At 60.6% G+C, this 26033-nt stretch overlaps 1 protein-coding gene across 11 annotated transcripts in view; it reads right to left on the reverse strand.

Annotated features, from left to right (window-relative positions):
* TNS1 (tensin 1) overlaps positions 1-26033 on the reverse strand; it is a 65495-nt gene that overhangs the window by 33102 nt on the left and 6360 nt on the right. For 8 of the 11 annotated variants that reach the window (XM_062579308.1, XM_062579307.1, XM_062579300.1 and 5 more), the window contains 14 exons: positions 22574-22612; positions 19850-19891; positions 16431-16480; positions 15711-15882; positions 15276-15326; positions 14567-14689; positions 13976-14040; positions 13747-13830; positions 13495-13607; positions 12713-12773; positions 11016-11091; positions 10701-10830; positions 10186-10251; positions 9300-9461 (listed from right to left, as the gene is read on the reverse strand). In XM_062579308.1, the coding sequence (XP_062435292.1) occupies positions 9300-9461; positions 10186-10251; positions 10701-10830; positions 11016-11091; positions 12713-12773; positions 13495-13607; positions 13747-13830; positions 13976-14040; positions 14567-14689; positions 15276-15326; positions 15711-15882; positions 16431-16480; positions 19850-19891; positions 22574-22612 (1234 nt within the window). Of the gene's footprint in view, positions 1-9299; positions 9462-10185; positions 10252-10700; positions 10831-11015; positions 11092-12712; positions 12774-13494; positions 13608-13746; positions 13831-13975; positions 14041-14566; positions 14690-15275; positions 15327-15710; positions 15883-16430; positions 16481-19849; positions 19892-22573; positions 22613-26033 lie in introns of those variants that run through there. The other 3 variants (XM_062579305.1, XM_062579302.1, XM_062579306.1) reach the window with 2 other exon arrangements.

Consider the following 26033-nt stretch of genomic DNA (forward strand, 5'->3'; position numbering starts at 1 on the left):
AGCAAAACACTTCCGAAAGCGAGCCCCTAGGCGGGGAGCAGTGGCGCTGCGTTAACCTGTCCCTCTCCGCTCAGGGAGCAGGGTGTGCTGGGCTCGCCTGCCCCAACGTGCCTAGGCTGCCACGTGCTTGTGGCCCCCCAACAGCTCCAAGACATGCAGCCATCCAAGCCCCCCTCCTCCCCCCTCCTCCCCTATAAAGCAGAGGCAGGGGGAAATAACACCTAGCACATGACATACCAAGTCAGCCTCTTCCCACTCCGGGAAGCACCCCCTCACCACTGATTTTCCACTCCTGAATCCCTGACGGTGACCAGTGGCATCCCAAGGAGGTGGGCAAGTCCCAGAGACCCTCCTGGGCTTGACTATGCCTGCTGGAGCAGTCCTGGCAGGGACAGCAAGGTCCTCTCGAGCACCCCAGCGTGGGAAAGGAGGTGAGGATGGGACTGCACAGTTTCTTCTGGAGACTCCTAGCAACTTAATCCACCCAGCTTAGGCAGGAACCCACAACGTTTGACTCGGCAACACCTCCCACACCAGAAAGGAGGAGTGAGGGAGGGAATCCCTTCTCGTGAAGGGAGGAAGAAAAGAAAAGCGAGCGTCCAGGGGCAGTGTCAATGCCTGGGAGGCTGAGACATTGCTTGGAGCTGGGTCATTGCCTGGCTTTCCTGCAACAGCAGGAAGGCAGGGATGGGCGCTGGCTGGTCCCGAGAAATACAGCGAGTGCCAGCGGGGGAGGCAGGGATAAATAGGGCAGAGAGAGGGAAAGGAAAAGTGAATAAATAAAAATAAATGAAGGCACATGGCTCTAGAGGGAAAAATAGATAGGAAAAGCTTTAATTAGACTGTGGGCTGGGGACTGCCCCAGAGCCAGGAGAAACATCTCGAAAAGGGGATTGGCAAGGGGCACGATGCAGTTCACAGCTGGACCAGAGAGCCCCAAACACACCATTCCACCTTTCCTCTGGCCAGACAGGGGCAGGGAACATTTGGTGGCCCCTAGCCCAAGTGCAGTAGGAGAGTGGCAAGGAAAGACAGCGCTGTAGCACCTCCACCCTCAGCCAGCTCCTTGTCCCCTGGCTGCTGTGCTCCACACCTGACAGCCCACCCTGTCCCCATCCCCTCACATCCCCTGGCCAACAGCCAAGCATCTGCTACTCCCTGCAACCCCCAGGCCTCCCACATCACCCCTAGACCATGCTATCAATCACATGACCACGAACCATTTGGCTCCTGAGAAACTGGATAAAATCTTTGCACCTCAAAAAATAAGAGTAAAGGGGGCACAGGCTGTCTTAGCCAAAGCAACTGTCCTCTAAACAGCAAGATCACAGGTTCCCATTTGCAACAAAGTGGTCCCAGCTCCCAGCAAGGTCAGATTTCGGTCCCAAAGGTCAGAGCAGTTCCAGCCTGGCAAGCTGTGCCATCCGGGCCTGGTTAGGGCTCAGCCCCAGATGTGCTATCAGTCTGGTCGTAGCACCATGCATGGCGGAATTGCTAAGCCCAGGCTGGTCCTGCCACAGTTACCATTAACTGCCCTCAGAGGTGCAATGCTTTGCCCTCTCCCTCCCCATCACCCTGTAGCTCATCTCTGGAAGAAAACCTGGTCCACAACACATGTGACAGCAGCACATGGGGACAGGCAGGTGGGGAAAGGAAGGACCCGTGTCCCCAAATCCCAGCCACCTGCCTTGGGTCCAGCGGTGTCTGACCGCACAGCACCTTGTGCCAGCACGAATCCCATCTAGGGCTCTGGCACACACGGGAATGTCGGGGCATCACCGTGTTTTCCTTGATCTTGGCTTAAGCAGCATCCTGCCTGCTCCCTCCACTCCAGCACAGTCAGATCACTGGCCCTGGGGCACCTCCAAAGCGTGAGCTGGCAGGCAGGGTCATAGGATCCCAGGATCCTTCACAGGGTGAAGACCCAGGCTGAGTCCCTACAGGGTAGAGCTCAGTCCCCCACAGCTCTGGTTTCATCGTGTGCCCAGACACGATGCCAAGAGCCACCCCAGCTTCTGAGCCATGGCCATGGACTTCCCACGCCCCCTGCCCCTTTCCCCTATCCCATCACACTCCAAGAAAAGCAAAGTCAGGACTTACCCAAAGGGGATGGGGAAGAACAGATCCCAGGCGAAGAGAAGGAGCGAGTGGCAAATTCCCCTTCCTTCACTCCTTCCAGCACCAGAGCTCTCCAGGGGACCTGGCACGAGGGCGGCTCAAACGGCGTCCGCAGCCGGCTCCGTGTGTCCGCCCAGGACAGGAGCTGCCAGCCCGGGGCTGCCTTTGGTTGACGCTGGTCCCCTTGGCTTTGCTTTTCTTCTCACGGAGCTATTCCCTCCCCACCGGCGAGCCCCTCGGGGTGAGCGAGAGGGTCGCCCGCGGGCAGCCGCAGGGTCCCTCCGCCACCCGCAGCGCCACGAAGGCTCAGCTCCGGGACGGGGCCCCGGGCAGCTGCCGGGACATGGGTGCAGCAGGCGCAGAGCGTCCGAGGGGAGGATGGAGGAGGGAAGGGCTCGCTGGAGACAGAGGAGGTGCTGTTCCCTTCCCCTCCTTCCCAGACCACACAGGGACCCGAGCGCTGGCGGCCCCGAGCCGGAGGGGCAGGGCAGAGGCAGCTCAGAAGGGGGGCTCGGGAATGCCTGCGTCTAATTTCGTGAGGACAGTCCCGGGCCCGGTTAACTCCTCCAGCGAGGTGCTGCGGGGAGGGTGAGACGCCAGCTGCCATGAAGGAAGGACAGCGGGACAGACAGCTCCTAGCTATGAATATTAACTACTTCCTCCACAGGCAGGGCTGCGCCGCGTTAACCATTTCCTAGGCACAGCGGCAGCCCGCGGGATGGAGGGACGGTTTCCCGGAGGGCCAGTCATGCAGCCTCCCCGTGCCAGGTGCTGAGCATCACCCCACTGGGCTGGTAGGATGAGGCCGCCAGCTGCAGTAACTCCCCAGTTTGTGATCCCCAGCCCTGCCAGGCACCACTGTGCACAGCTGTCACATCTGTCCTCAAAGAGCAAGTACACATTTTGGGTGAGAAGAGGGGATGTCCCCTCAGGCTACGCATGATGCTTTAACCCAGCCAGGAGGCACAGCCAGAATTGCAAATGCAAGTGTCTCACTGGAGACTTGAGTTTCTCCTTCTAAAATAAATACACAGTTCAAGAAGAGTGGAAATCATTTGTGGCCGAGTCACCAACCCCTTCTGAAGGCCACGGCTCTCCGTTTTGGCTCTCTTGACGCAATCTCTCAAACCCACCCCATTTCTGCAAATCCTTTTCTCTGCCCTTTCCCCCACCATCGTCCTCATCACGAGCCGTGCCAGTGGGCCCTCACCAGTGCTCACACATTCATGCTGCGTTAGTGAGCAGGACCATGGCATGCGTGGCTCTATCCCAAAGCAGGAGGCACAGTATGACTCACATCCACCCAGGAGTGCCTGGCACTGGTCTAGTCGGTCCAAGTTAAAATCTGCACTGGGTACAAGCTGACAATTCACCAGCCCAGGTGACTACAGATCAGCATATGAATCCATTTCTTGGCCCTGCCTGGAAGCCAGATGAGATTTAATTCCCCTTTCCCCTCACCTTTGCTGCTTAATCGACCCAAAATACACAGCAAAATATTGTGTACACATTTGCAAATATAAAATGCACAAGCAAATGTAAAACCTCCACTCTATTCCCCCAAAGGTCTACATTTCTCCTATTCCAGTCCATGCCCACAGAGAGCTAAGAGCCACATTTTCAAATAACCCCTTGGCTCAGGTTCTCCTTTGGTCCAAATAGTGAAACCCACAAAGTCAGCAAAAAAAATCTGCTTCTGTTTTGCTTGCTTTTTTGCCATTTCCCCCCACCCCCATTTCCAAAGCTCCTGTCAACCGTGGACACCTCTCGGGAGGTCAGGCCGAGCTGCCCCCCAGCTCTGCTGCTGACAGCACTTGCTGCCCGGAGGCCTGCACTTGTGCTCTCGTGCACACTCACTCCAACAGGGCTTGACTTCAAGGAGAAAGGGAAGGCATGGAGCTCTCAGAGCTGACAAGCCTGTCCTTCCCTCCCTGCCTGGCACAGCAGCCCTGCCAGGTAGCTGCATCTCCAGCCCATCCCAACACTCCAGCATTTTCCTTGCAGGGACCAACCGCAAGAAACAAGGAGAAACTCTCCTGATTCAAAGTCTCGTAGAGTCAAGTCCAGCCTAGCCAGACCCTGCTACTCAGGCAGAAGGTGCGGAGCCGGCCTCCCCTCGCCAGACCCTCCAGACCCCCAAAACTCCCATCCCACCGAGCCCTTACCTTGCAGCGGCCAGACCGGACAACCGCAGAGAGGGGCGGGATGGGGAGGGGGAATCGGATTCCTTCAGCTTTAGTCAGCTGGTGAAAGTGAGATGAGAGCCAGTGGCTCCCTCCCCGCTGAGCCCGGCCAGGGGACGGAGCCAGCCAAAGGCGGGGAAAGCAGCAGCCCGGTGCTGCCAGCAGCTTCAGCAATGGCTTTAACAGCTCCAGCCTGGCCCATTTTGGCTCCCCGCCTCCAGAATAACTTGCTCACCTCCTCCTCCGTGTACCCAGTCTGTCCAGGCAGGCTGCACATGGCTATGGGGCTGGTGGTCTCAGTCCCAGACATGTGGGGGAGGATGTGTCCCCACTACGTGAGATGCTACCAGCAAGAGCAGCCACCACCCCCCATTGCAGAGACCCTCAATATCAGGGGGAACCACTGACAGCAACCCCTTCCAGGGACCTGCCAACCCACAGAAAGGCATTGGATTGGGATCCAGCTTGATTCAGGCGCCCTGAGATCCCCCCAGCCTCTGCCACTCTGGGGCTCTGGCTCTCCCCGCCCTGTGCCATCCCGGAGGTGCAGGGTGTTCAGCCAGCTCCCCACCGCAGTTATACACCCTTCCCTGACAAGCTCCTCGGCCAGCCCAGCCCATGCCGATGGGTCGAGCGGGGCCAGTGCAGCACCGCTGAGCTGCACAGAGGGTGCCGGGAGGAGCTGCAGGACCTGCACGGCCCCGGCCAGAGGAAGACGCCCTAGGATGGGGTGCGGAGACCTCCCTGTCCTGCACGCCCACGGCCCGGGGGCACGGGACCGGGCTGGGCTGCACCTCCCTGCTCCGGCATCCACTGGTGAGCCTGGACGGTGCAGGCTCCCCAGGCAAGCAGGGAGCGGGCAGGCGGTCGGGAAGGGACGGCGGAGCCGAGGCAGGAGGAGGAAGGCATCAACATCGGCCAGGAAGGTTTCACGGCCCGGGCTGACCTGAGGTGCTGCAATCCCCGTTCCCCACGCTGGAAAACCCCATCTCTCTCCCAGCACCGGCAGCACTCTGGGACAGCGGAGCCATCCCTGCCGAACGGCACGGAGGGAGGGCAGCACGCACGCGCGTGAGCGCGGCCAAGCCTCGCGCCAGAAGCATTACTCAGGTGGGGATTTAGCAAGTCTCCAGCAGATGTTGGACTTGGCCAGGCCTCGACCGCCTCCGTTCCAGCGTCAGCAAGGCCTTCGGCACAAAGAGGAGGCAGGCAGGGCCGGCCCACTGCGGGGACGGCATGGCCGGGCCGGGAGGCGGGAGGGAGGCAGGCAGGCTGGGCACCAGGACGTGCTGGCAGAGCAGCGGTGATGATGGTTACAGGGAGCTGCTGAGCTGGGGACACGTGCCCGGCCCTTCTGCACAATTTCACCCTGACGATGGCCAGGATGGAGCCCAGTGTTCACCCCCTCCATGCCACCACACTCCAAACCCAGGGACAACCCCTCCCAGACAGCTCTGGGTGAGCCCTCACCCCACACCCTGCTCTGCAACAGCACCAATTTTCTCAAAGAAATTTAGGCAACAAATATTCCCCTTCCACCTGTGTTCACCCCGCTCTGTAGTACCCCAAAAGTCTCTGCAGAGATCCTGCAGCAAGCTGCAAACCCAGCGGTGCGCAGCCCCTAAGCCCCACTGGCTAGGGAAAGGCCTCTCGAGGAAGCAGTGTGGGGTGCACAAGACTGCCCACAGCTCGGCTCGATGCCCCACAGCCAGCACGGGCACGGGAAGGGGTTGGCCCCGCTCGCTGCTCCCTGCAGAGCAACCCGCCTGGAGGGATCTCACAGAGTTTTCTGACTGACAAGCTCCCTGACAATGGAGACGCCTAAAGAAGTAAGCATTTTGGACCCTGACGCTCAGGCCTTACTGGTTTCCCTCTACGGGACATGACACACACCGAGTCCAGGCAGAGGGCTGCAGTCTCCTCTGCCCAGGTCCACATGGAGGGGAGGCACCAGGCACTGTTCCAAGCATCCTTCAGCCTGCTCCACCCTGGGGAGGGGACACCTGAACCCCCAGAGGCAGCTGAAGAGGTACCCTCATCACCGGCCTCCACAACCAACCACTTGGCCAACAGATCACAGCCGTAATTGCCAGAGGAACCTGCCACGGAGCCATCATTGGTCCCCAAGTCCCGTCGGGGAGAAGGAAGGAGGGGAAGGGGGAGCTGCAAGGTGCCAGGGACACGGCTCATCTTGTGCAGCGCAGGAGTGGATGGCATGTGGCGAGACAGCACCAGGACGTTCCCTGCTCAGGGCAAAACCTGTCATATCCCAACTGCACTGCGACTCAGTTTCCCTTTCCCTAAACTGCTGAGAATAAGCACATTGGAGCTGAGGAGGCACCAAGGCAGTACCATCCCCAGCAGATCCCCCAGAAGACCTCCAGGATCCACCAGCCCCTCTGCCTTCAGGGCTACCTTCCCCTCAGGATCACCTCCAGCCCACGGGGTGTCCATCTAGCCCAGTAGCCCCTCCAAGACCCCCAAACAGAGCTAAAGTGCCCGGAGAAAAGGCATCCCCCTCACCAAGAGCTGCTGTGCCCAACCACAGCGTGGCGGCCGGCGGCAACGCAGGGCAGAGGGAACCCACCGGCTCGCAGGAGATCCCGTCTTCCCGCAGCGCAGCGGCTTCTCCGCGGAGCCTTCACCGAGCCGCGGGGAAGGGCAGTGGCACAGGCGAGGAGCCGCAGCTGATCCCAGCCCGGCGCTGGTCCCCGTGCCAGCCTCACCCCCCTCCGCCCCCGGCCGCCACTCGCTCGCGCCTGCCGTGCCAAAAATGTGGCGTGCAATTCCCTGACCAAATAAGGCGAGAACAACCATAAACAAGGACCCCCTCGCGCAGCCTCCTCTTCCGCCTCCCCGGACACCGGGGCCCCGATCCCGGCCCGTCCGTCCGCACGCTCTGGCACCCCGCGGCCCTCGCCTGCCCGCGGTCCGCGGGTTGCTGGAGCCAAAGGCCAGGGGAGAGCGAGGGAGGAAGGAAACGGAGCTGGGAAAGAGGGAAAGTCCCAATGGAGAGGAGGGAAGCAGAGAGCTCGAGCCGGGGCCAGCGCCCTCCTCGCGAGCCCGCCGCGGCCGCTCTCCCCACCGCAGCTCCAGGTGCCTCCGGACGGCGTGGGGAAGGTCCCCTATAGATGGGCTGCACGCAGAGCGGACGTCCCCAGCCCGGCCACCGCTCTGCACCCCACTGTCCCGGGGGGCCGCCCCCGTTCCCCCAGGAGACCTGCGTTCGGATGGGAACGCTCTCGCCCGGAGCGGAGGCAGAGCAAGGTGGCACACCGGTGCGGCGAGGCATGCCGTTCTCTGCAGGCAGAAAGGGGCTGCCAGCCAGTCCCACTGGTTCGGAGCAGAGTCGGAGCGCCCGGACACGGGTCTGTACTCACGGGGGGACGCGTCCCCTTCCCTAGCGGCTGGACCCGCAGCTCCGCGCGGGAGCTGTTTGCTCGGGCCGCGTCCAGGCCAAAGCTTTCCGCGGCTTGGCGCGCAACCAAGAGGGAGCCCGCTCGTACGTAAACGCTGGCGCTGCCCACCGCTGTCCCCCAGGAGAGGCCACGCTGACGCCCGGCTCCGCGCAGCAGGAATGGGGTCACCCCGGGTGCCCGAGGCGCCCGCCGCATAGCTGAGCCCGCGCGTCACGAGTTCTCTGTTTACCGCCCTGCGCCAAGGCAGGGCGCCTCTGCCAGCTCCGCGCAGCCGCCCCAGGGCTGGCCCCATGCTCTGCCTGGGGGCAGGGGACTACCTCGCCCGCCCCGGGCACCCGGGGGCCCCCCTGCCCTCTGCAACAAACCCGGCCGCACACAGCTCGGCCGTGGCGCGGCGGTGGCAGCCGGCGACCTTCAGGCACACCGGGGATTGCAGCTGTCCCTGCTTCACGCCGCTCCAGGGACGCCTGGCCGAGCCGGCTGCAAGGACCCGGCCAGGAAAGTTCAGGCATCTGTTCAGCCACAGGTGGTTTCCCAGCCGGGACATGGGCCCACCACTCCTCAACAGGAAAGTACGCTCTGTTCCTGGCAAGCGGGCGAAGGCAATCATCTTGCGCCATCCTAGAGGGTGCTCAAGAGAGTTTCCTGGGCTCTGAGCAACAGCACAGGCCCTCTGGTGCTAGTGAAGTATCCTTTTCCCCAAGGGGAAACTGAGGCACGGCGATGTCCCACAACTTTGCCACACTGGCACCACAAGAAAGGAGTTGGAAGACTTAATGTCCTCAGCTGGCCGTTCTGTGGGCCAGCTCCTGGCTCCCAAAAGAGGTTTTTAGTAGGCCTGGGATCTTTATGTGGTTTCCCAAGGCTCTGGGAGCAAGCAGTATGTGAACTAGATCCTGCTCTGCACAAACAGGACTGTGAGAGCAAGAGCACCAAGAGAAGAGCCTGAGCTCCAAGTCACCACGGGAGGAGAGAAGTCAGTAAGAACTTCCCACCAGAGCTCAGTACTTCTCCTTGGCACCATCTCAGATCACCTCCATCAAGGTTCATTATTCCCTCAGGCCCAGCTATTTAGAGATTTCCAGTTCCCCTGAGGGAGATGTGGCCAGATGGATCACCCAGCTGGCCTACAGGCACTGGAGAAGTCTCGGGGGAACACATGGGTTTACCCAGGTGCCAGCATCCCGGTGCAGCCCTGCTCATGTGAGAAACCTGCTTCAAGACGTGGAGACTCTGCAGAAACCTGAACAGACTTGGGCTAGTGATGACCCCTAACATCACACCCTGCCTCGCCTCCATGAACCTGCCCTCGAGGGTCAATGTCCTGCAGTGGGGGTCCCTGCAGGCTTGGGGGACAGCTTTTTTGCTCATCCACCTGTCCCCAAACAGTAGCACAAGCCCTTTGGCCATGCCGCCTCCCCAGCAGTGGTCATGTCCCCCCAGCTTTGCTGCCTGCCAATTTCTCCTTCTCCAAGCAAAGGAGGGTGGATTTTCACAGGGACCCTTTTACCGTATTCACCTCTCCAGGAACAGGACGAGAACCTGCGGATTACCCCAATAAACTGCCCACAGCCCTAACCTTTCTCCAGGTGTTTGCCAGCCAGGGGTGGCTCGGCCCAGGAGCCCTCCACACTGTCCTCACGCTGAATGTTGAAGTTCTCATAGGAATCCCACCGGATGAGTGGATCAGATGTGTTGTAGTCCACAGAGACACTGGGCCCATTCTCCAGGTGCTCCATACCTGGAAAGATGAGGAACAGTCAGTCGGGGTGAATCAAGATGGGAGAAGAGGTGGAGAGGAGGTGCAGGCAAGGGAGAGAGGGGCAGTGTCATAACATAAGGCAGAAGAATCATATATTGGCCCTTCTGGGGGATTTGGTATCCCATGATGGCACAGGATGCTTCATGGGACCAGACAGAGCAGATAGTAAAAGGGATTTCCTGATGGACAGACAGAAGAAAAGGGGCACAGCCAGGCAAAGAGGGCAGGAGAGTGTCCAGGGTAGTGAAAAGGAACAGGGAGGCCAAGGGACGGGATGGGAAAAGTGCATCAGGACACACAGAGAAGGTGTACAAGGTTGGCTGGGGATTGCCTAGGGACAAGCAGAGGGACCCACAGCAAGCATGCCTAGTGCTGGACTTGTTTTTTTGGGGGGAGGTCTCCATTCCCACATGCCCCCTCCCTCTCTCCCAGATCAGTAAGTGTCTCAGAGTGCAGCTTTCCCAGAGAGGTGAGCCAGGGCTCCAGGGCACCCCTGGGCACTCCGAGAGCGGTTGGTGCCTGGCTCCAAGGATCACCCCCCGATGATTAGGGGGCTGCAAACAAGACAGGGGGAGGAGGGAGGAGCAGCACAGGCCAGAGATGGGGTGCAGGGTGGCAGGAAGGGTGTTGGAGGTGCAGGGAAGAAGGAGAAGGGAGCCAGCATCCAGCCTACCCACCAGGGCACAGGGAGAGCCAGTCATACCTTGGATCTTCTCAGGACCATAGGAGAACACAAATTCCACCTTCCCGTACTCAGGGAAGCGGTCATCTGGGAGAGGGAGAGAGCAGAGCAAGGGGACCATCTCCATCTGTCCCTCTGACAGCATCCACACGACCACTCCAAACACATCCAGAGCACAGGGCACTACCCCAGCCAGCTCAAGAACAGGGAGCTGGTGTGAGATATTCCAGTGTGGGGCAATGCCCCAGCCCTCCACAGTCGAGAGCTGGGCAGGAAACAGACCCCAGTGATACCAGCATGAAGCATCTCAGCTAAGAAACAACCACAAGGCAATCCCTCCTTATCAGTACCAGATCTGGGCAGTGAAGGGGACAGTGCCATCACCTGTCCCTGAGTGGCACCACACTCCATGGAGCAGGAGTGGTGGGTGCCCAGACATCCCAGCAGTGGGAGCAGCATCAGAGCTGCAGGAGAAGCACGGAATTGGGAGAAGGGAGTTTACAGGAGGAGGATGCTGCAAAGACATGCATGCTTACCTCTAAAAGCTTCATCTAAATCCTCCTTGCCAAAGACAATGTCAAGGTCGTGCACGGCGCACGTGTGGAACTGCACGCGGAAAATCACATCACGCGTCGGGCTGCGAAACTTCTTGTGGTAGCATTTCAGCTGCAGAGAGGAGACAGAACAGGCCATGAAGACTTGCAAATCCCTAGGAGCCTCTAGAGCTGGACAGGAGGGGAGCCCTGGGACCCCCAAGTGGAGCCAGGATGCTCTGAGCCCTGAGGCTCCTGGTCCCCCAACTGCCTAGGCCTCACCGCACAGGAAGCTGGGCTGGGGATGAGGCTCCTTACCAAGATATCACCCTTGAGGAGTAGGCCGGGCTCAATGGTGATGCAGATGCCCATCTGGCTGTCGCCTTGCACGTTGCTGTGGAGAGGGATGGCAGGAGGACATGAGCCATGGTGCAGAGACCTGGCACCGGGCAGCAGGGAGGAGTCACAGCTGGAGACAAGAAAGCTCCCCCTGCAGCACCCATTGCTGCCTCCACCTGCACCTTCCACCCAAAATTAGCTGGGAAGGCCCTCAGAAAAGGCTCAAAGCATGGAGCTGGCTTTCCTGGTGGTAGAAGAGGATCACGTCCCCCACCTCAAGGGGCACCTCAATCCCAGAGGAGAGGTAGACAGGAGAGAGACACTGAGACAGCTTGATAAGGATGTCAAAATCCTGGGTCAGAGGGTTTGACTGGGGCCTGAGCAAGAGGGCTAAGTTTTCATGCCCCCCACCCTGCTCCTGTGTTTCAAGTCGGACAAGGGACAAGGAGAGAGAGGTCTCAGGGGAAGGACTCTTCTCTGCCTCAGTTTCCCTGATGAAAGTGCTTCTCTCTCCAGCGTGACGGGGAGTTGCTTCTGAGCGGTGGTGTCACCGTCTGGCAACTGGGGACAAGCATGGGGGATGAGAGAAGAAGGGAGTTGGATTTCACAGGCAAGATAAACCTGGAGCTTATTACCAGCGTCCCATAAACAGTCTATTAAAAGCTGGAAGATGAGGCTGGGATGGCAGTAAATCTCGGCTAACGGGGATGCCCAGCCAGCCAGGAAGGGAGTTTCCGGTTCAGGGGGATAAGGTGGGACTACCCCAAAGATGAGGGGCTTTGCTCCCTCCCAAGAGGGCTCAGCCACAGGCTGGAGGTGGGGCCAGGAGCTGGGGATCCCAGGCTGGGACACAGCCTCGGCACTGTCTGGAGAAATCGGCTCCTGCTTTGCCTTTGACAGCACTCACTCCGGGGGCTCCAGCCCTGGCAGGGCCAGGGAGACCCCAACAGGGATGCAAACTCACCCCAGGGTGCTCCCACTGGAGAACAGTGCCAGGGTAAACCATGGGAAGGTTAAATGGCAGGGGTAGGGGGAGGCCTTTTCTGAGTTCAAAAAGACAATTTAGAGGGGCTCTGGGAAAGACGCTCTTCACAACGCCTTTTCCCCAATCTACTCTTTAATTCCAAGGATGGGGACACAGGCTTGGGGGTCAGGCAGGTTTTAGTCCTATAGGGTACATGGGGATACCCTGGGGAGGAAGAAACAGCCCTGGGAGAGCGTGTCTCAGGAGCGAGTGCTTGTGACCGTGACGGGGCAGGGACACGGTGTTTTAAGCATCGCTCAAAGCTCTCCTGGTAGTAGGAGCAGCTCTTTGGCCAGAGAGAAAAGAAACGCCTCCATCCCCAAAGGAGGGAGAGGTGTCCCCTGCTCCCTGCCTGGGACAACCAGCCCCGGGCTCCGCGCAGCCCCAGGCTCCCTCTGCCGATACACAGAGTCACTACAGCCCTCCCAGCAGGGGGGCCCAGTCCTACCCAGTATAGCCCAGCACAGCTAGTCATTGCCTTCAAGGAAGGGGGAGCCGCCGTTACAGTTCCCACCAGCCCTGGCACAACAAATGGACTTGGCTTTGAATCCGTCCATCTGCCCCCTCGCAAAAGCCCCCATGAGCTGGGCGAGGATGGTAACACCCCAGAGCCCCGTGATGGAGGGAGAGCAGAGAGGAGATGGATAGTTACTAGATCCCCGAGGTGTAGACGGGCTGCATGGCCTGGTAGATTTTCAGGAAGGGCCGACAACCTGGAAGACATCAATGACGGGAGAGAAGGCGCCTTGTTAGTCGGCAGGGCGGAGGGGCCAGGGCAGGGATTAGTCACGGGGTAGAAATCCAAACAGCGTGGGAGCCAAGGCAAACAGCCGCTCCCCGCCTCGGCCAGGCAGCATCTGCGAGGGAGCCAGCTGTGGGCAACATCTGGAGCAGCAACAGGGAGGCGAGATGGACCGAAAAGGATGCTCCCAGGCTGGGCAGGGCCGGCCGTTATGGGGAAAAGGGGAAGCCAGGACCTGCTACAGCACAGATGGGTCCTGTAAGACCTGTGCCAAAGGTTGGGCTGGTGAGGGAGGCAGGACAGAGCCTGCTCGGTCCCTGAGCTAGGGACCCTTTCTCAGTGCCCTGGTGGGAAGTGGCACCAGGCAGGACACTGCATCCCCAGGCCAAGCCTCAGCTTGGTCCTGTCCTCTGAAAAGCTATCAGAAAAGCCTCCTCACCCTGCAGCTCTGGCAGCTGCCAGCACTGAGAGCCCCAGGACAGGAGGAGTTCCCAAGGGGAGGGCATCCCTGTGGGAAAAGGCTCATGTCTGGCTACTAGGAGTAGTCAGTTGGATGGAGATGAAAGGGAGGAAAGAATTCCAATTGCCCAGGAAATTATGGGGGAAAAAAACTCTTAGCAAACAAGTAGTCTGGCAGCATGAGGCAGTGGTTAGGGCATGGAAGGGTGGAGGGAAGGCTCAGGGACACCTACCGCCTTTCGACTCAAAGTTGGGGATGCCGTGCATGATGACGTGGTGGAGGAAGAGAGGTTTGTTGTTCATCTTGATAGTGCCAGACAGGAGGCCGCTGAAGTAATGGATATACCTAGAGCAGGGACAGGCAGGTTGAGGTAGGACACAAAGTGGAGCAGCTCCATCAGCTTGCACTCAACTGCCCCACAGAGCTCCTGCTACGCCTTGGCCAAGGGGGCAAAACTCAGGCTGCGATGCACACCAGGACCCACCTCTTCTGTGAGGGCTGTCCCACCGGCACCACCTTGTCCTCGTAGAAGCGCTTCATGGCAAACCTGTCCAGAGCCTGGTCCGCACTGCAGGAACGAAAGAGCATGTGAAGGGAAGGAAGCCCTCAGCACCTCGTGGCACCTGGACGCAGCACCAGCAGGGGCTGCAGGAGACTGACAGAGGGCTGAAGCACAATGGTGGGAGAGATGCAGCCCCAAGGGCCTGTCTCACCTGGCCGAGATGTTGCTGTAGTGCATGTAGGCAGCCACGACAACCCCCAGCCGGCCGCGGTTCCCCTGCGGGCACAAAGCAAAGGAGCTCACAGGGGTGGCAACATATGTGAGCACCCAGGCACGGCTGCCGTGCACATGGGCACGCACACGCCAGCCTCTGCATACACACTGCACACACGCCCACTCCTACACGCGCACACCATGCACATGCCAACTTCTACCTACACGCACACCAACCCCTATATACAAATACCGCACGCATGCTGACCCCCCGCATACGTCACGCCAACCCCTTCCACAGACGTCTAACACACACTATGCACTCAAAAACCCCATAGACGCCTTGAGCCACGTGCACCTCAAACCCTACAGGCACACCATACACCCTGACCCCTATACCCACACACTCATCTGCAGGTACACCGAGCCTATATACACACATGCCAATCCCCCCACACCCCCCCAAACCAAGCAATCTCCTGCACCTGCCAACCCCTGTGGCTGCTCAGCCTCGTCCCTGCGGCCCCCCGGGCCCCACTCGCCCCCAGCTCCCCATCATCATGTGCCCCTAGGACAGAGCCTGGCCCACCTTGTTGTGCAGCACCACCATGTTGTGAGGCGCCGCGTTGAGCCACGTGTCCATGGCTTTGCAAATGCTGCAGATCTTCTCCAGCGCAGGGGTGTGCAGGTCAGGCCACCCAAAATCCAGCACCTGTGCAGAAAGAGGAGCACCGAAGGCAGGCGGTCATACCCGTGCCTTGTTCTGCCCCCTCTACAGCCCCTCTGCCTACTGGTATGCAAAGCCTAGGGCATGTCTCCAGGGTGGGCAAAGCGAGGAAATGCTACCGCATTGCCCTGAAATGTTCATCCAAGCTTCTCTACTAGAAGTGCACCCCACTGCCAAACCCCAGCCCTGGTGGAGGGAAGGAAGTATGTTAGAGGGGCTCCAGATCTCAGCCCCCAGTGGGTCACTCATAGCTTGGCTGTCCTGGGCTCCCCCAAATTCACCTGGACCACTTTAGGGGGAATCAAGGGGAAGTCATCAGGAAGCCCCTGCAGCTGGACTTGGGCCAGTGGGTGTTGAGCTGAGACCTGGCACACTCATCAGGAAGTTCCATGCTTTCCTTCAGGCTGTCACCGCCTTGCCCCTATGCTAGCAAGGTGGAGTAAATAGGATGGATGCTCCTCCCCCAAACAGCTTGCAACAGGGAGCAGTGCCTAGAGTCAGCTCTTCCTCCCCTTCCCTGAGCCCTCCAAACCCTCTCCCAGTCCCTCTGCTCTCCACAAGTGCAGCTCACCTTGGGGTGAAGTTTGTTGATGTCATGTCTCCGTTCAGAGAGATTAAAAAGCTGTGAGGAAGAGAAAGCCAGCATCAGAGGACACCTTCCTCCCTCTGCCATTGTCACCCCTCCACCTCTTCCTCACCCTGAAACCTCCCCAACCCTCCTCCTCACAACAAGAAGCTTTCTGGGACATGTTAATATGGGGAATGCCTTGCCGCAGGGCACTGCAACAGCCTAAAATTCCCATAGAGTCCAAAACAGACTGGCAAACTTCCAGGAAGAAAAATGCATTCATGCCAGTGCAAAGACTTCCCTCTCTGGCTCCAAGCACCAGAGTTGAGACCTGCAGAAGGTGAGGATGCAGGATCCCAGCCCCTGCAGCACTCTGTCCCCAGGCCAGAGTGCCCCAGCCCCCTCCCCAGCCTCACCAGAGTCAGCTGTGCCCCTCACCACGTAGCTGTCCCCGTGCTTGGATTTCAGCATATGGGCCACCTCCCGGAGGTTGCTGCGGAAGTTGTGCTCCTCAGCTGTGCTGGGGTAGGAGACGGCGATGATCCGCTCCGTGATGTACACCAGGTCCAGCTCGCAGCTGCTCTCCATGGCTGCAGTCACGCTCATGCTCCTGTGCAAGAGAAGGGGCCATGATCAGGATGCAGTGTGGAGGTGGGGACACAGGTGACCATCCCAATCCTGCACAGCTCTCTGGGTTACGTGACACAGTTTGAGACATGTGGGGAAGCAGTGGCAGGGTATGGGTGCCTGCAAACTCTCCTGTTCCAAGGTGAAACGCTTTGCCCCGGGCTCGGAAAATGATCCTGCCTTGAGACAGCCCTGTCGGGGTGCAGCTGTGGGGTTCCCAGGTATGTCAGCAGTCCGTCTGGAGAAGGGAAATATCAGGTGGGGCCAGGCAGGGCAGAGTTTGTCACCAGAGGGAGAACTGAGGCATGGAAGCCTCCTACCTGCAGCAGAGCTGGGCACAAGCCACCCTGTGTGCAGCACCTTTACTCTGAGCTCCAGCCAGCAGGTAACAGTGTCCCTGCCATGTGTTCCCACCCCCATGCAGTTCCCTGGGTCCCCTGCGGCAGGAGACCCCACTCCAGAGGGCTCCTGAGGAGCTGCTATCCCAGGCAGCCGTCATGGCCCCAGACAAGGGCAGGCGCTGAGCTTTACCTGGACGTTTTTCGGCGTGACTGTCCACTCCTGGGGGATTTGGTGGCATCCTAAAGGATGAGAGAAGAAAAACTAGTCACTGCCATGGGACCCAGCCAGCAGCCAGCACCATCACCTGCTGCACCAACCCTGCCTCGGCCCCAAAATCCACATGTCACTGCTCTGGGAGTCCCCCCAGCACCTCCCCAGTGCCATGGACAGATCACACCGGATCTGTCAGGCACCCTTCCACTTTCCTTCCCTGCCCCTCACCAGCCACGCGAATGGCACAACGCTGCCCCTGTGAACGAGACGCAAGATGCTAAACTTCACTATAGCACCCCAGGGCAGCCCCAACAGCCCCGGCAGAGCCAGGTGTTACGACGCTGCTGGAGCATCTCCTCCCCAACACACTGTGCTACAGGCTGCAGCACCCCCGAACCGTCACTGTCTCCAAAGCATCTCATGACCCTGACGAGCATCCTGGCAGCACCAAAGACCTCAACAGTGCTGCTCTTCCCCTGCAGCCGCGGGCACCAAACCCAGCTCACGCACCCAGCGGAGCCAGGCCAGCACTTTGGGACAGACACAGTCACAGAGGGTCTTTGAGGAGGGCATGGCTGGCAGGGAGACGGTCTCAAGCAGGTCTCAAGTTCCTCTGGTCCCAGCCAGCCGTTGTGTGTGCACACCTGGCCCAATAGAGCAGCTTTGTACCTGCCTGGCACCAGGAGAAGGGGCAGGTTTACGGCCTGGCAGGAAACACTCGCTGCCTGAGCAGCGGTGAGGAGCCAGCCAGGCACAACGATTTGCTTTGGCCGGGGCTCTGCGGAGCCCAACGCCGGGAGGAAATGTTTGAGCTCTCAGAGCAGGAAACTTCTATTTATGCGTGTTCTCCGGCCTCAAGAATTTCATCTGCAGCCGGTTTGTTCGGTGACTTTGTGACCTCAGCCGAAAAACAAAGCAAGGTTTCCAAAAAAAACCGCTAAGGAAAAACACACTCACACCTCATTAGTTTTAGTATCTCCAGCAAACAAGCAGGAGTCATTTAAAGGCTCGTCTTGCACGGGTAGCACATCCCGATCCCCTAGAAGGATCCAAACCTGGTTAAACCAGATAGGTGCCTCTCAGCCAGCTCCCATGGGTGCCTCTTCCATCAGTGGAGCAACTCTGGAGCTGCAGGACTTGCTGCCACCACCAGCAGAGCTGCAATGCAGCTGCTTGGGGGCACAGAGTGGCAACAGAGTCATGCAACCAGCACACGGGAGCACAGCAATCTCACTGCTGTGAGATTTCCACAGCATCCTTCACCCTCCATCTCTCATCCGGCACGGTCCCTGGCTCCGCATCGGAGCCTCAGCCTGGGGCTGGTTTTCCCGTGTGCAGCCAGCGTCACTCCCTGCAGCAGCTCCTGCTTTCCATCAGCCTCACGTCCCCCTTTCAAGGTCAGGCCGCCCGGCAGAGCAGAGCTCGGCAGCCTGCAGGGCCCAGGGAGCCGATCCTGCTGGGATCCTGGGATCCTGCGAGAGCCAGCATCCTCCCTGCCCAAGTGAAAGCCATGCCGGCAGACGACGTCCCCATCTGGGTGCCTGGGTGAGGCAATAATCCCCCCTCCAAAGGGCTCCCCACAGTGCCCCAAATTCCCTAATCACCCCCAGAGGTCAAAAAAGGAGTTAAAAACCAGCAAAAATGGAGGGTAAAATCTTCTCACGCAGAATCGGGATACTTGGAGTGGGGAGACAACAGAGCAACCTTGAATCCAAAAGCAGGGTAGTCCCTGCATCACTGGTGGCCAGGAGAGGCTCCCTGCCGCAGGCTGTGCTCTGCCCTAAGCCCTCCCAACGGGAGATATTTTGGTTACCAACACACACCTGTCCAGCCAGTGGAGCCCCACGAGCCCCCTTTGCCCCACGCGGCTGGAGCAGGGTCCTGAGACGCAGCCTTACACGGCAGAGATGACACGGGGAAAGCGAGAATACTCCCCTCTCCCAGACGGGGAAATCGAAGCACAGGAGCGCCAGCGAGGCTGGGACACCGGAGCCCTCTCCAGCCCGCCTGCGCCTCTGCCACCACGAGCCACACACGCGAACAGTGCCCACCTCCCCGTGCTCGCCCTACCTTGGCCATGGCGAGACCCTTGCAAATCCACTTCCAAGGCATGGCGGCTCCGCTCCTGGCACCCTCCCAACCTGGAGCAGCACGCTTACGCGGCCGGACCCCTCCGACAGCCCGTCACTCACGCCGGCACGAGCCCCGGGCTCAGCCATGTGGGCGCATGGGCCGGCCCTGCTCCCTCCCCGCTCTAACCACAGACGCGCTCCTGTCCCCACCAGCCAGCCCCTGCACGAGGAAGCGTCAGCCAGCGATCAACTGATAAGAATAAGCACTCGTGTTATTAAACACTTCTGCTGGCAGCTGGGCTAAAAACACGCTGTAAAAATCCCCTCTGGATCAGACACCCTAGGATGCATGGTCCCACTCAAACCAGTATGTCCCCAGTCTGGTCTGGCACAGGGAAAGTTGGATCAGATTGGTCCCAGCCCCAGCTTTGACCAGTGTCCATGACTCTAGGGGAAAGATCCCTCCAGTGCCAGCAGCCATTGCTGTCCCACCCCAGACTGGCTTGACATGTCCCCAGGCTCTAGACACCATCCAAAAGCCACAGATCCCTTCTGGCTCCAGCTTCCAGAAAGGGCAATCTCAGCTACAAGAAAGGCTAGAGAAATGTCAGAAATCTTCCCCAGAAGAGTGTAAAGGCAGCAAAAGGGGTCCCTGACACCCCACTGGGTTTTTTCAGCTCTGAATGCTCTTCCTCTAGCTTGGAGAGGGCTGGAAACATGCCTGGACAGCCAAAGGGATGGAGCAAAGCTGGTCCCTAGGCAAGGAAGGCTCTCAGCTCCTCTTCCTTGCAGGAGCCATTCTCCCTGCACCCTAGCTGGGGATCTGCTCCACCCCTCCAGTCCCAACTCCAGTGTGCATGGAGGCACCGCGAGCCGGCTGCGGGGCACGGGGAAGCTGTCTGCGTTGACTTTGGCAGGGTGTTTGTCTACACTGTCTTAGCAACTTCATGTCCTCGGATTAAATAACATCTCCCCAGCTCTTGGACAGGAAAGCCGGCTTTGCTGCAAAAGCCCCAGCCTCCTCCAGGGCCCCCATTCAGCTCTGACACTGCCTCTTTCAGCGACCCTGGGCAATTCTCTCAGCCTTCAACTCAGCCCTCATCACAACCAGGGTGGTTTGGTGGGGGGGCAGAGGGCTGAAGGGGTCTCAGCAGGGTTGGGAAGCCACACGGGTCTCTGAAGGGCAGACTGAGGGATTTCTGCTGCAGGTGTCCCTTGGGGGCTTATGGCAATGAAATAGGCACAAATGACCCCCAGTAACATCTCGAGGTTGAGATGAGCCTCCGCAGCTTCCCGGCAAAGACCCAGGGGCGTAACACTTACCAGGGTGTCTACCTGCTTCGTGATGCTCTCCCCCTGGGATGGCTGCAGGCAGACAGGTAACAGGAAGGAGAAGGTGAAGGAAAGGAGAAAGAGGGAGAGGGAGAGAGAGAGAGATTGAGAGACACACAAACACCAACAGAGTGAAGACTGGGTTCAAAAGTTCTCCCTGGCTATTTCTGACCCTTCCTAGGAAATGCTCCATGGTCCCATTTCCTTCCCTGCCCAGGCCCTCATGGGAAAGACATGTCCGTTCTTCCTAAAGGTCAAGAATCCCTCAAAACCCAGGCGTGGAGCTGGGGCAACTCAGAGCCCTGCTTGAGTACCAAAGGTACAGCCATCCAGCCTCGCAGCAGCAGCTCCAGCCTCGCAGCAGCACAGGACCACTGTCGTGCTGGAGCTGATGGAGATCACTTGGCTGAGCCCAGCACCCACTCCGCTATGGGCACTTGGCACTCCTGGCACCTCTAGGATCTCTTCTGGATCCTCCATCACCAGCCCCATGGCCATGCCCAACTCCTAGACCCCTAAAAGCAGCTGGGAGCTCCCAAACTCTCAATAATTGATGCCTCCCATGTCCCTCCTTCATGATCTTCTGGCTGCAGCAGGGCCCCAGTGCACTGCGGTGATTTGCAACAAGAAAACCAGGTCCCTGGCTGTGGCCGTGCCCCTTTGCTGAGTGCTGGGCGTTGCAGGCCATGAAGCATCTTAGTAAACAACAGAGCGAGTCCTGCACAGCCCCACACCCAGCAGGGCCATGGGCCACTGCCAGACATAGCTCCTGCAGATAAACCCAGCTCCCCCAGGGCTTGCAAACGTCCCGGGGCTTCTTGCCTCGACCCCACAGTCACTAACGGGCACTGTAAGAGGAGAGGGAGGGTATGAGAGCAGGAGACACTTGAAAAGGGGGCAAATATGGTGAAATGTCTCCTGTGAAGACAAAAACAGCTTTGAAAAGGAGTTAGGGATCAGAATAAACCACCCCGGGTAGGGGAGAGCACAAAATCCTCAAATTTAGAGGGCAGGGGATGCCCATGGCTGGAAGGCTTGGGGGCAGTACAGCAAGGGGATCCAGCTGGGTGGTTCCTGGGGGTCTCGGTCCTGGGACCAGAGGAATGGAAGGGGCCCCCAAGACCAGTCTGAGCCCTCCTGCTCCTGTCCCCGGAGCCAGGCGAGCAGGGCAGGGGCTGCCATTTCCAGCCCAGGGGATGGGGCAAACCCCTTTTAATTTCCTCCTGAAGCCGCAGTAACGGTCCCAGCTCGAAGCCAACATGTTTTTGCTAGTGATAAGTGCCCCAGGGCGAGTATGAAGGTTGGCAGGCATGGGCAAGGGAGGGGGTGTGCGCAGAGATTAAACCCAGGGAGATAACCACAGCGGGCTGCCCGTGGCAGGCAGCGTGTTCCCGTACTTTCATTACGTTTGTGTTCACGCGCTGCTCTTGTGAGCTTGCGCGGGGCTGCACCAAGCCTCCGCCGGGCCCTTGGTGCACGCAGGCACCCTCCACGAGTGCCCTGGTTGCACTGAAGGTACTCAAGGGCAAAAAGCCAAAATAGGGCTAGGCATTCATGAAACCCACTCCGTTTAAGGGAGATCCCTGCCTGGCTATCAAGTGCCCAGCCCTGGGTCCTGCATGGCGCACAGCCATCCCCCCCACCCCCTGCCACTGCCAGGCTGCTGGCAGCCAAGCCCAGAGCCAAAATCCTGCCACAGCCTCCGCTCCCCTGCGCCTGCCCCAGCACGCAGAGGCCTTGGCAGATGCCTGGAGCAAGAGGAAAGAGCAGCCGTGCCGGCCCCGGGTGACGCCAACCTCAGAGCACCGCGTGCCCGCGCGGCTCGTCCCGGCTGGCACAGCCAGGCTGGGCATGGGGCAGCCAGGGAGCCCTGCTGTGCCCTGCCGTGTGCACCCTTGGGCACTGCCCTTCCCAAATCTCTGCCCCCAGCACGGACCACCCCCCCCCACCCCCGCACTCTCGTCCCAGGGCCAGCCCGCTGCCCTGATACCCCCAAAGGCCTGCTGCACCCCACATCAGCGTGCGGAGAGGGAAAAACAGCTACTGCCCCAGCGCCCCATGACCCCAGGGACACCCAGCTGTTTTCACCATTCCCTGTATCCGGAAAGGACAGGGTGGGAAGGGCTGTGTGTTACCCTGGAGGCTCCCCGGCCTCCGTCCAGCTTCCGGACACTCATTAAAGATCCCCAGGAGGGACAAAACAAGGGGGCGACAATACTGAGGGATGCTAACGTGCAGCCTTGGGCGCCGGGAGCCAAAGACACATCTGGTCGAGCCATCTCCGGGCATGCAAGAAACTGCCCTGGCTCCAGCTCGGGGAGGGGAGGCCATCAGCTCCCTCGGCTCCGAGGGACACCAGAGCCCGAGCGGGGTCCCATCCCGTCCAAAGGAATGGTGCAAGCCCCTTTTCCCAGAAAGCCCCCGTTCGGGGAGTCCCGGGACAGCTGGGCTGACCTGCTCATGATGCTCAGACACGGGGTGTCCCGCAGCCTGGCAATACTGGGGGACACGGCCCCAAAAACAGGGTGGGACATCAAGCCCCCAATGGGACCCCAGCACTGCTGTTTGGGGGGACACATTGGCTCAGACCCTGCAGCCCCCAGGCAGAGACAGCCCCAAGGCCAGTGCAGAACCGGGGTCTATCCCCATCCGCCAGCCCCGGAGGCCGCGCGGGCGCACGCCTGCACGCATGCAGGGCCGGCGGCGCTCGCTTACCAGCTCATAGTTGACAGGGGGGGAGCACGGGGTCGCGGCCTGCAAGAAAGCAGAAAAAGGGCAAGAATTAGTCGCTGGGCCTCAACGCCGAGCAGAGCGTGGGAAGGGGCCTGGCTGCAACATCCCCCGTGCAAGCCCTGGGCCAGCAGGAGGAAGCGGCAGGAGGACCGGACAACTCGTGCCATCCTGGGCACACTTCCCGAGGACGAGGCTGGGCTCCGGCGTGACGGGAGAAAGCCTTGGGGCCACGACACGCTCTGCCACGCGTCCTCGGCCAGGGAGCCGGGGTGAGCGGGCACGGCCCCACATGGGGCAGACGGGCCCGGCACGGCACAGCGCGGCGGCCTGATGCCAGGGCACGGCATGGCAGCCTGATGCCAGGAGCAAATCCAAGCTCCTGGAACAAAACCTGGAACAAAACCCTGCCTGGCCTCGTGAGCTCTTCTGCAGACGCCAGCTGAACAGCTCAGCTATTGTTACCTTAATTGCCAGTGGCAATTACTGACAATTAACCTTGGGTTTTGCGTGCACCGCAGTCCGCCAGGAACCAGCAGCATGCCACGGTGGGAGAGGCAGTGCCTTGTTTTCCTGGGCACCAGGAACAGCCGCTACAGCTCCGTGGCCCAGCAGAGCCCCAGAGAAGCTGGCGGTAACCAGAGGCTGTGATCCGGCACGCCTCGTCCCCCCCCGAGCTCCCACCGCGCGACCCCGCGGGCGGTCAACCCCGGCGAGCCGGCCCCTGCCCTATCCCAAGCCCCGAGGCACCGAGCCACCGTGCTCAGCGGCCAGACGCTGCTCAGAGGCTGATCCCCCGCCTTGGTGCGGGGCACGGGGACCTCCTGCGCCACCCGCAGCCTCTCCTGACGGGGGACCAGCAGGTTTCACCCCATCCCATCCCTCTCCCAGCGTCCCGATCCCACTCCATCCCGGTCCGGACACCGCGCTGCCCGAAGCCCGTCCTCTCCTCGGCCGCCCGACCGTACCCATCCTGCCTCCGTGTTTTGCTCAGGGGTTCCTCCTCCTCCTCCCGCTCCCTTCCCCTGCACGTTATTATTATGATTTTATTCTAATGCAGAAACGCTTCCATAAAAGGCCCCTTTCCCTGCCCCGCGGCGCTGGCCCCGCGCCAGCCTCCCTGGAATGTTCTCCGGCAGCGAGCTGCCTCGGCCGGGGCCGCGCCGGAGCCGGCGAGGTCCGCGCAGCGCCCCGCGCGCCCCCGCACGCCGCTCGCGCAGCCCTCGCCGGGCCCCGCTCCGCAGCCCAAGACCTTGCGGGCTCCCCCACTGTGAGGATGCTCAAATAACACCCCCCCCAAAAAAAAAAAAAAAGCTCCTGGAGCTTCAGCGGCCACCAACCTCTGGTACGCCGGGACCGGTGACAGGGGGAGCTGCTCAGTCTCCCCCTTGGGACACGAAGACAAGAGGTCTGCATGCTACACATGAGATGTTCCTTCAGCTGGAGAAGGACAGAGCTGGGGTCCATGTGGCTGCAGTTTCCTGCCCTAGTGGATTCTCTGACATCTAATACAGAGTTGTGCTCACCAGACACCTCTCCTCCTACTCACAGGAAACACTAACACAGGCTGTGTGTCTTTCTCTCTTCCCAGAAAGGCAATTTTATGAATCTTGTGGGAACTTAGCACTGTTTTCAAGCTTTTTCCCCCCTCTCAAGTTTGGCTGAAATTAGCCACTGCATTCACAGGGAAGAGGGAAGACCCTGACCCACACAGGGCACCCGTGGTGGGCTTGTACCCAGGTGTGCAGGAGCATCCTTCTTGCTGGGAGGAAGAGGCAGCGAGGAGCTAAGCTTTCAGCCTGGCTTAGCATGGGGGAGCCTGGATCGCCCCATCTCCTCGCCCTTCCCTGCCCCTCACAGCCGGACCCCCATCCAGCCGCCTCCAGGCCTCGGGCCCCTCTGCGCCCGAGGCCAGGCAGGCTTGGCGCCCGCGGGCAGGCAGCGCTGACCGACCGCAGCCATTTGCTCTCCTTCTGTGGGCGATTTTTTTACCACCCGGGCTCTGGCGGGGAGGGCGGCTCGGACGGGAGTGCCAGGGCACAGAGCGGAGAGCCTGGCAGAAGGAGCCCAGCAGCCGATCTAGGGGGAGAGACGGTTCCTAACTCCCCCTGCCCCAGCTGGGAAAGGGCAGGCGGGCTTTCTAGGAGAGAGATCTTGAGTCCGTCACCTCCAGAGCCCACACTAAGACTAAGGGCGATTTAGGACTGTGTAGGAGGTGGAGGTCACCAAGAGACCATCAGCAGCCAAGGGGGACCCCAAAACCCACCACAGCGGTACCACGCCTCCGGCATCCCCGGAATGGTGTAGATTATGGGAGACACTGGGGACACCACGGGTGACAAGGGCACCGAGGCCACGGCAGGGGTCTGTCCCCGAACCCAGCCACGGGAACCCTTGCTTGCCGGGAGCTCAACTCTGCTTTCTTCCTCCACTCCTTACACGGAGAGGAAAAAAAGCACTAAAACACCCCGAAAGCCCTCTCGGGTTCCCCAGGCGGCCACAGAGCCCTCACCTGCCTGCCGCTCTGTTGCTCCACATCACCCTGGCTCGCCAGCGGGGACCACTTTGGGCCAGAAAAGGCATTTCCCAACATGGGTGGGCTTCAGGGCACTGCACCCAAACAGCAGGAAGTCACCCAAATCAGGCAGCAGTCCCCAGCCCTCCCCATCTCCGCCGGGACAGGCAGGGAGCAAGACAGGCTCCCAGGGGACGCGGGGCCAGCGGGTAGCACGCACGTGCGGGGTGGGCTCACACGGGGGGTGGGCAAGACCCCTGGCGTCGCGGGCCTCCCGAGCCTCCCCCCAGCTCGCGACGGAGGATGACGATGCCGGGAGCGCAGAGTCGGCTCCCGCCGGCCTCGAACCGGGAGCAGAGGGCGGGGAGGCGCCCCAGGACCGCCGCCGCCGCCCGCATCCCCAGGGACCGCGCGCTGGGAGAGCGGCGGGGCGGGCGCGCGCCCCTCGGCCGGGCTTCGCCGTGCCGCGGCGCACACAGCGGCCTTTCTCCTCCCCGCCGCCGGTGTTTGCATTCCTGCCGGCCGGCTCCCGCCGCCGCGACCCCTCCGCCCGGCAGCCCTGCCCAGGAATGCGAGGAACGAGGCGCAGCGGCATCGCCACGGACCTGCCGGCCCCCCGGCCCCGCCGCGCCCCCCACGTCGCCTTCGCCGGGGGGCCGTCAAATGGAGCTGGCGCTTCCCCTCCCTTTTGCACCCCGATCTGCGGGGGCCGCCCCCCTGCCCGGCCCCCGGCGCTGCTCCCAGCCTCCGGGGCTCTGCACCCCGCAGCCCCGTCTCTCCCAAGCGGCAACCTGCAAGCCGCTGCTTTTAAACCCAGCTTTGCCTTGCAGGCGAAGGCCAAGCAGCAAAACCGCCGCAGCCTGGTCTCCAGGTGGACTAGCACCCGCGGCTGGGGGCCTGCGTGGACTCTCTGATGTCCTGCGGAGGGCT

Source organism: Rhea pennata, chromosome 6 (assembly GCF_028389875.1).
Source record: "Rhea pennata isolate bPtePen1 chromosome 6, bPtePen1.pri, whole genome shotgun sequence".
NCBI classification, from domain to species: domain Eukaryota; kingdom Metazoa; phylum Chordata; class Aves; order Rheiformes; family Rheidae; genus Rhea; species Rhea pennata.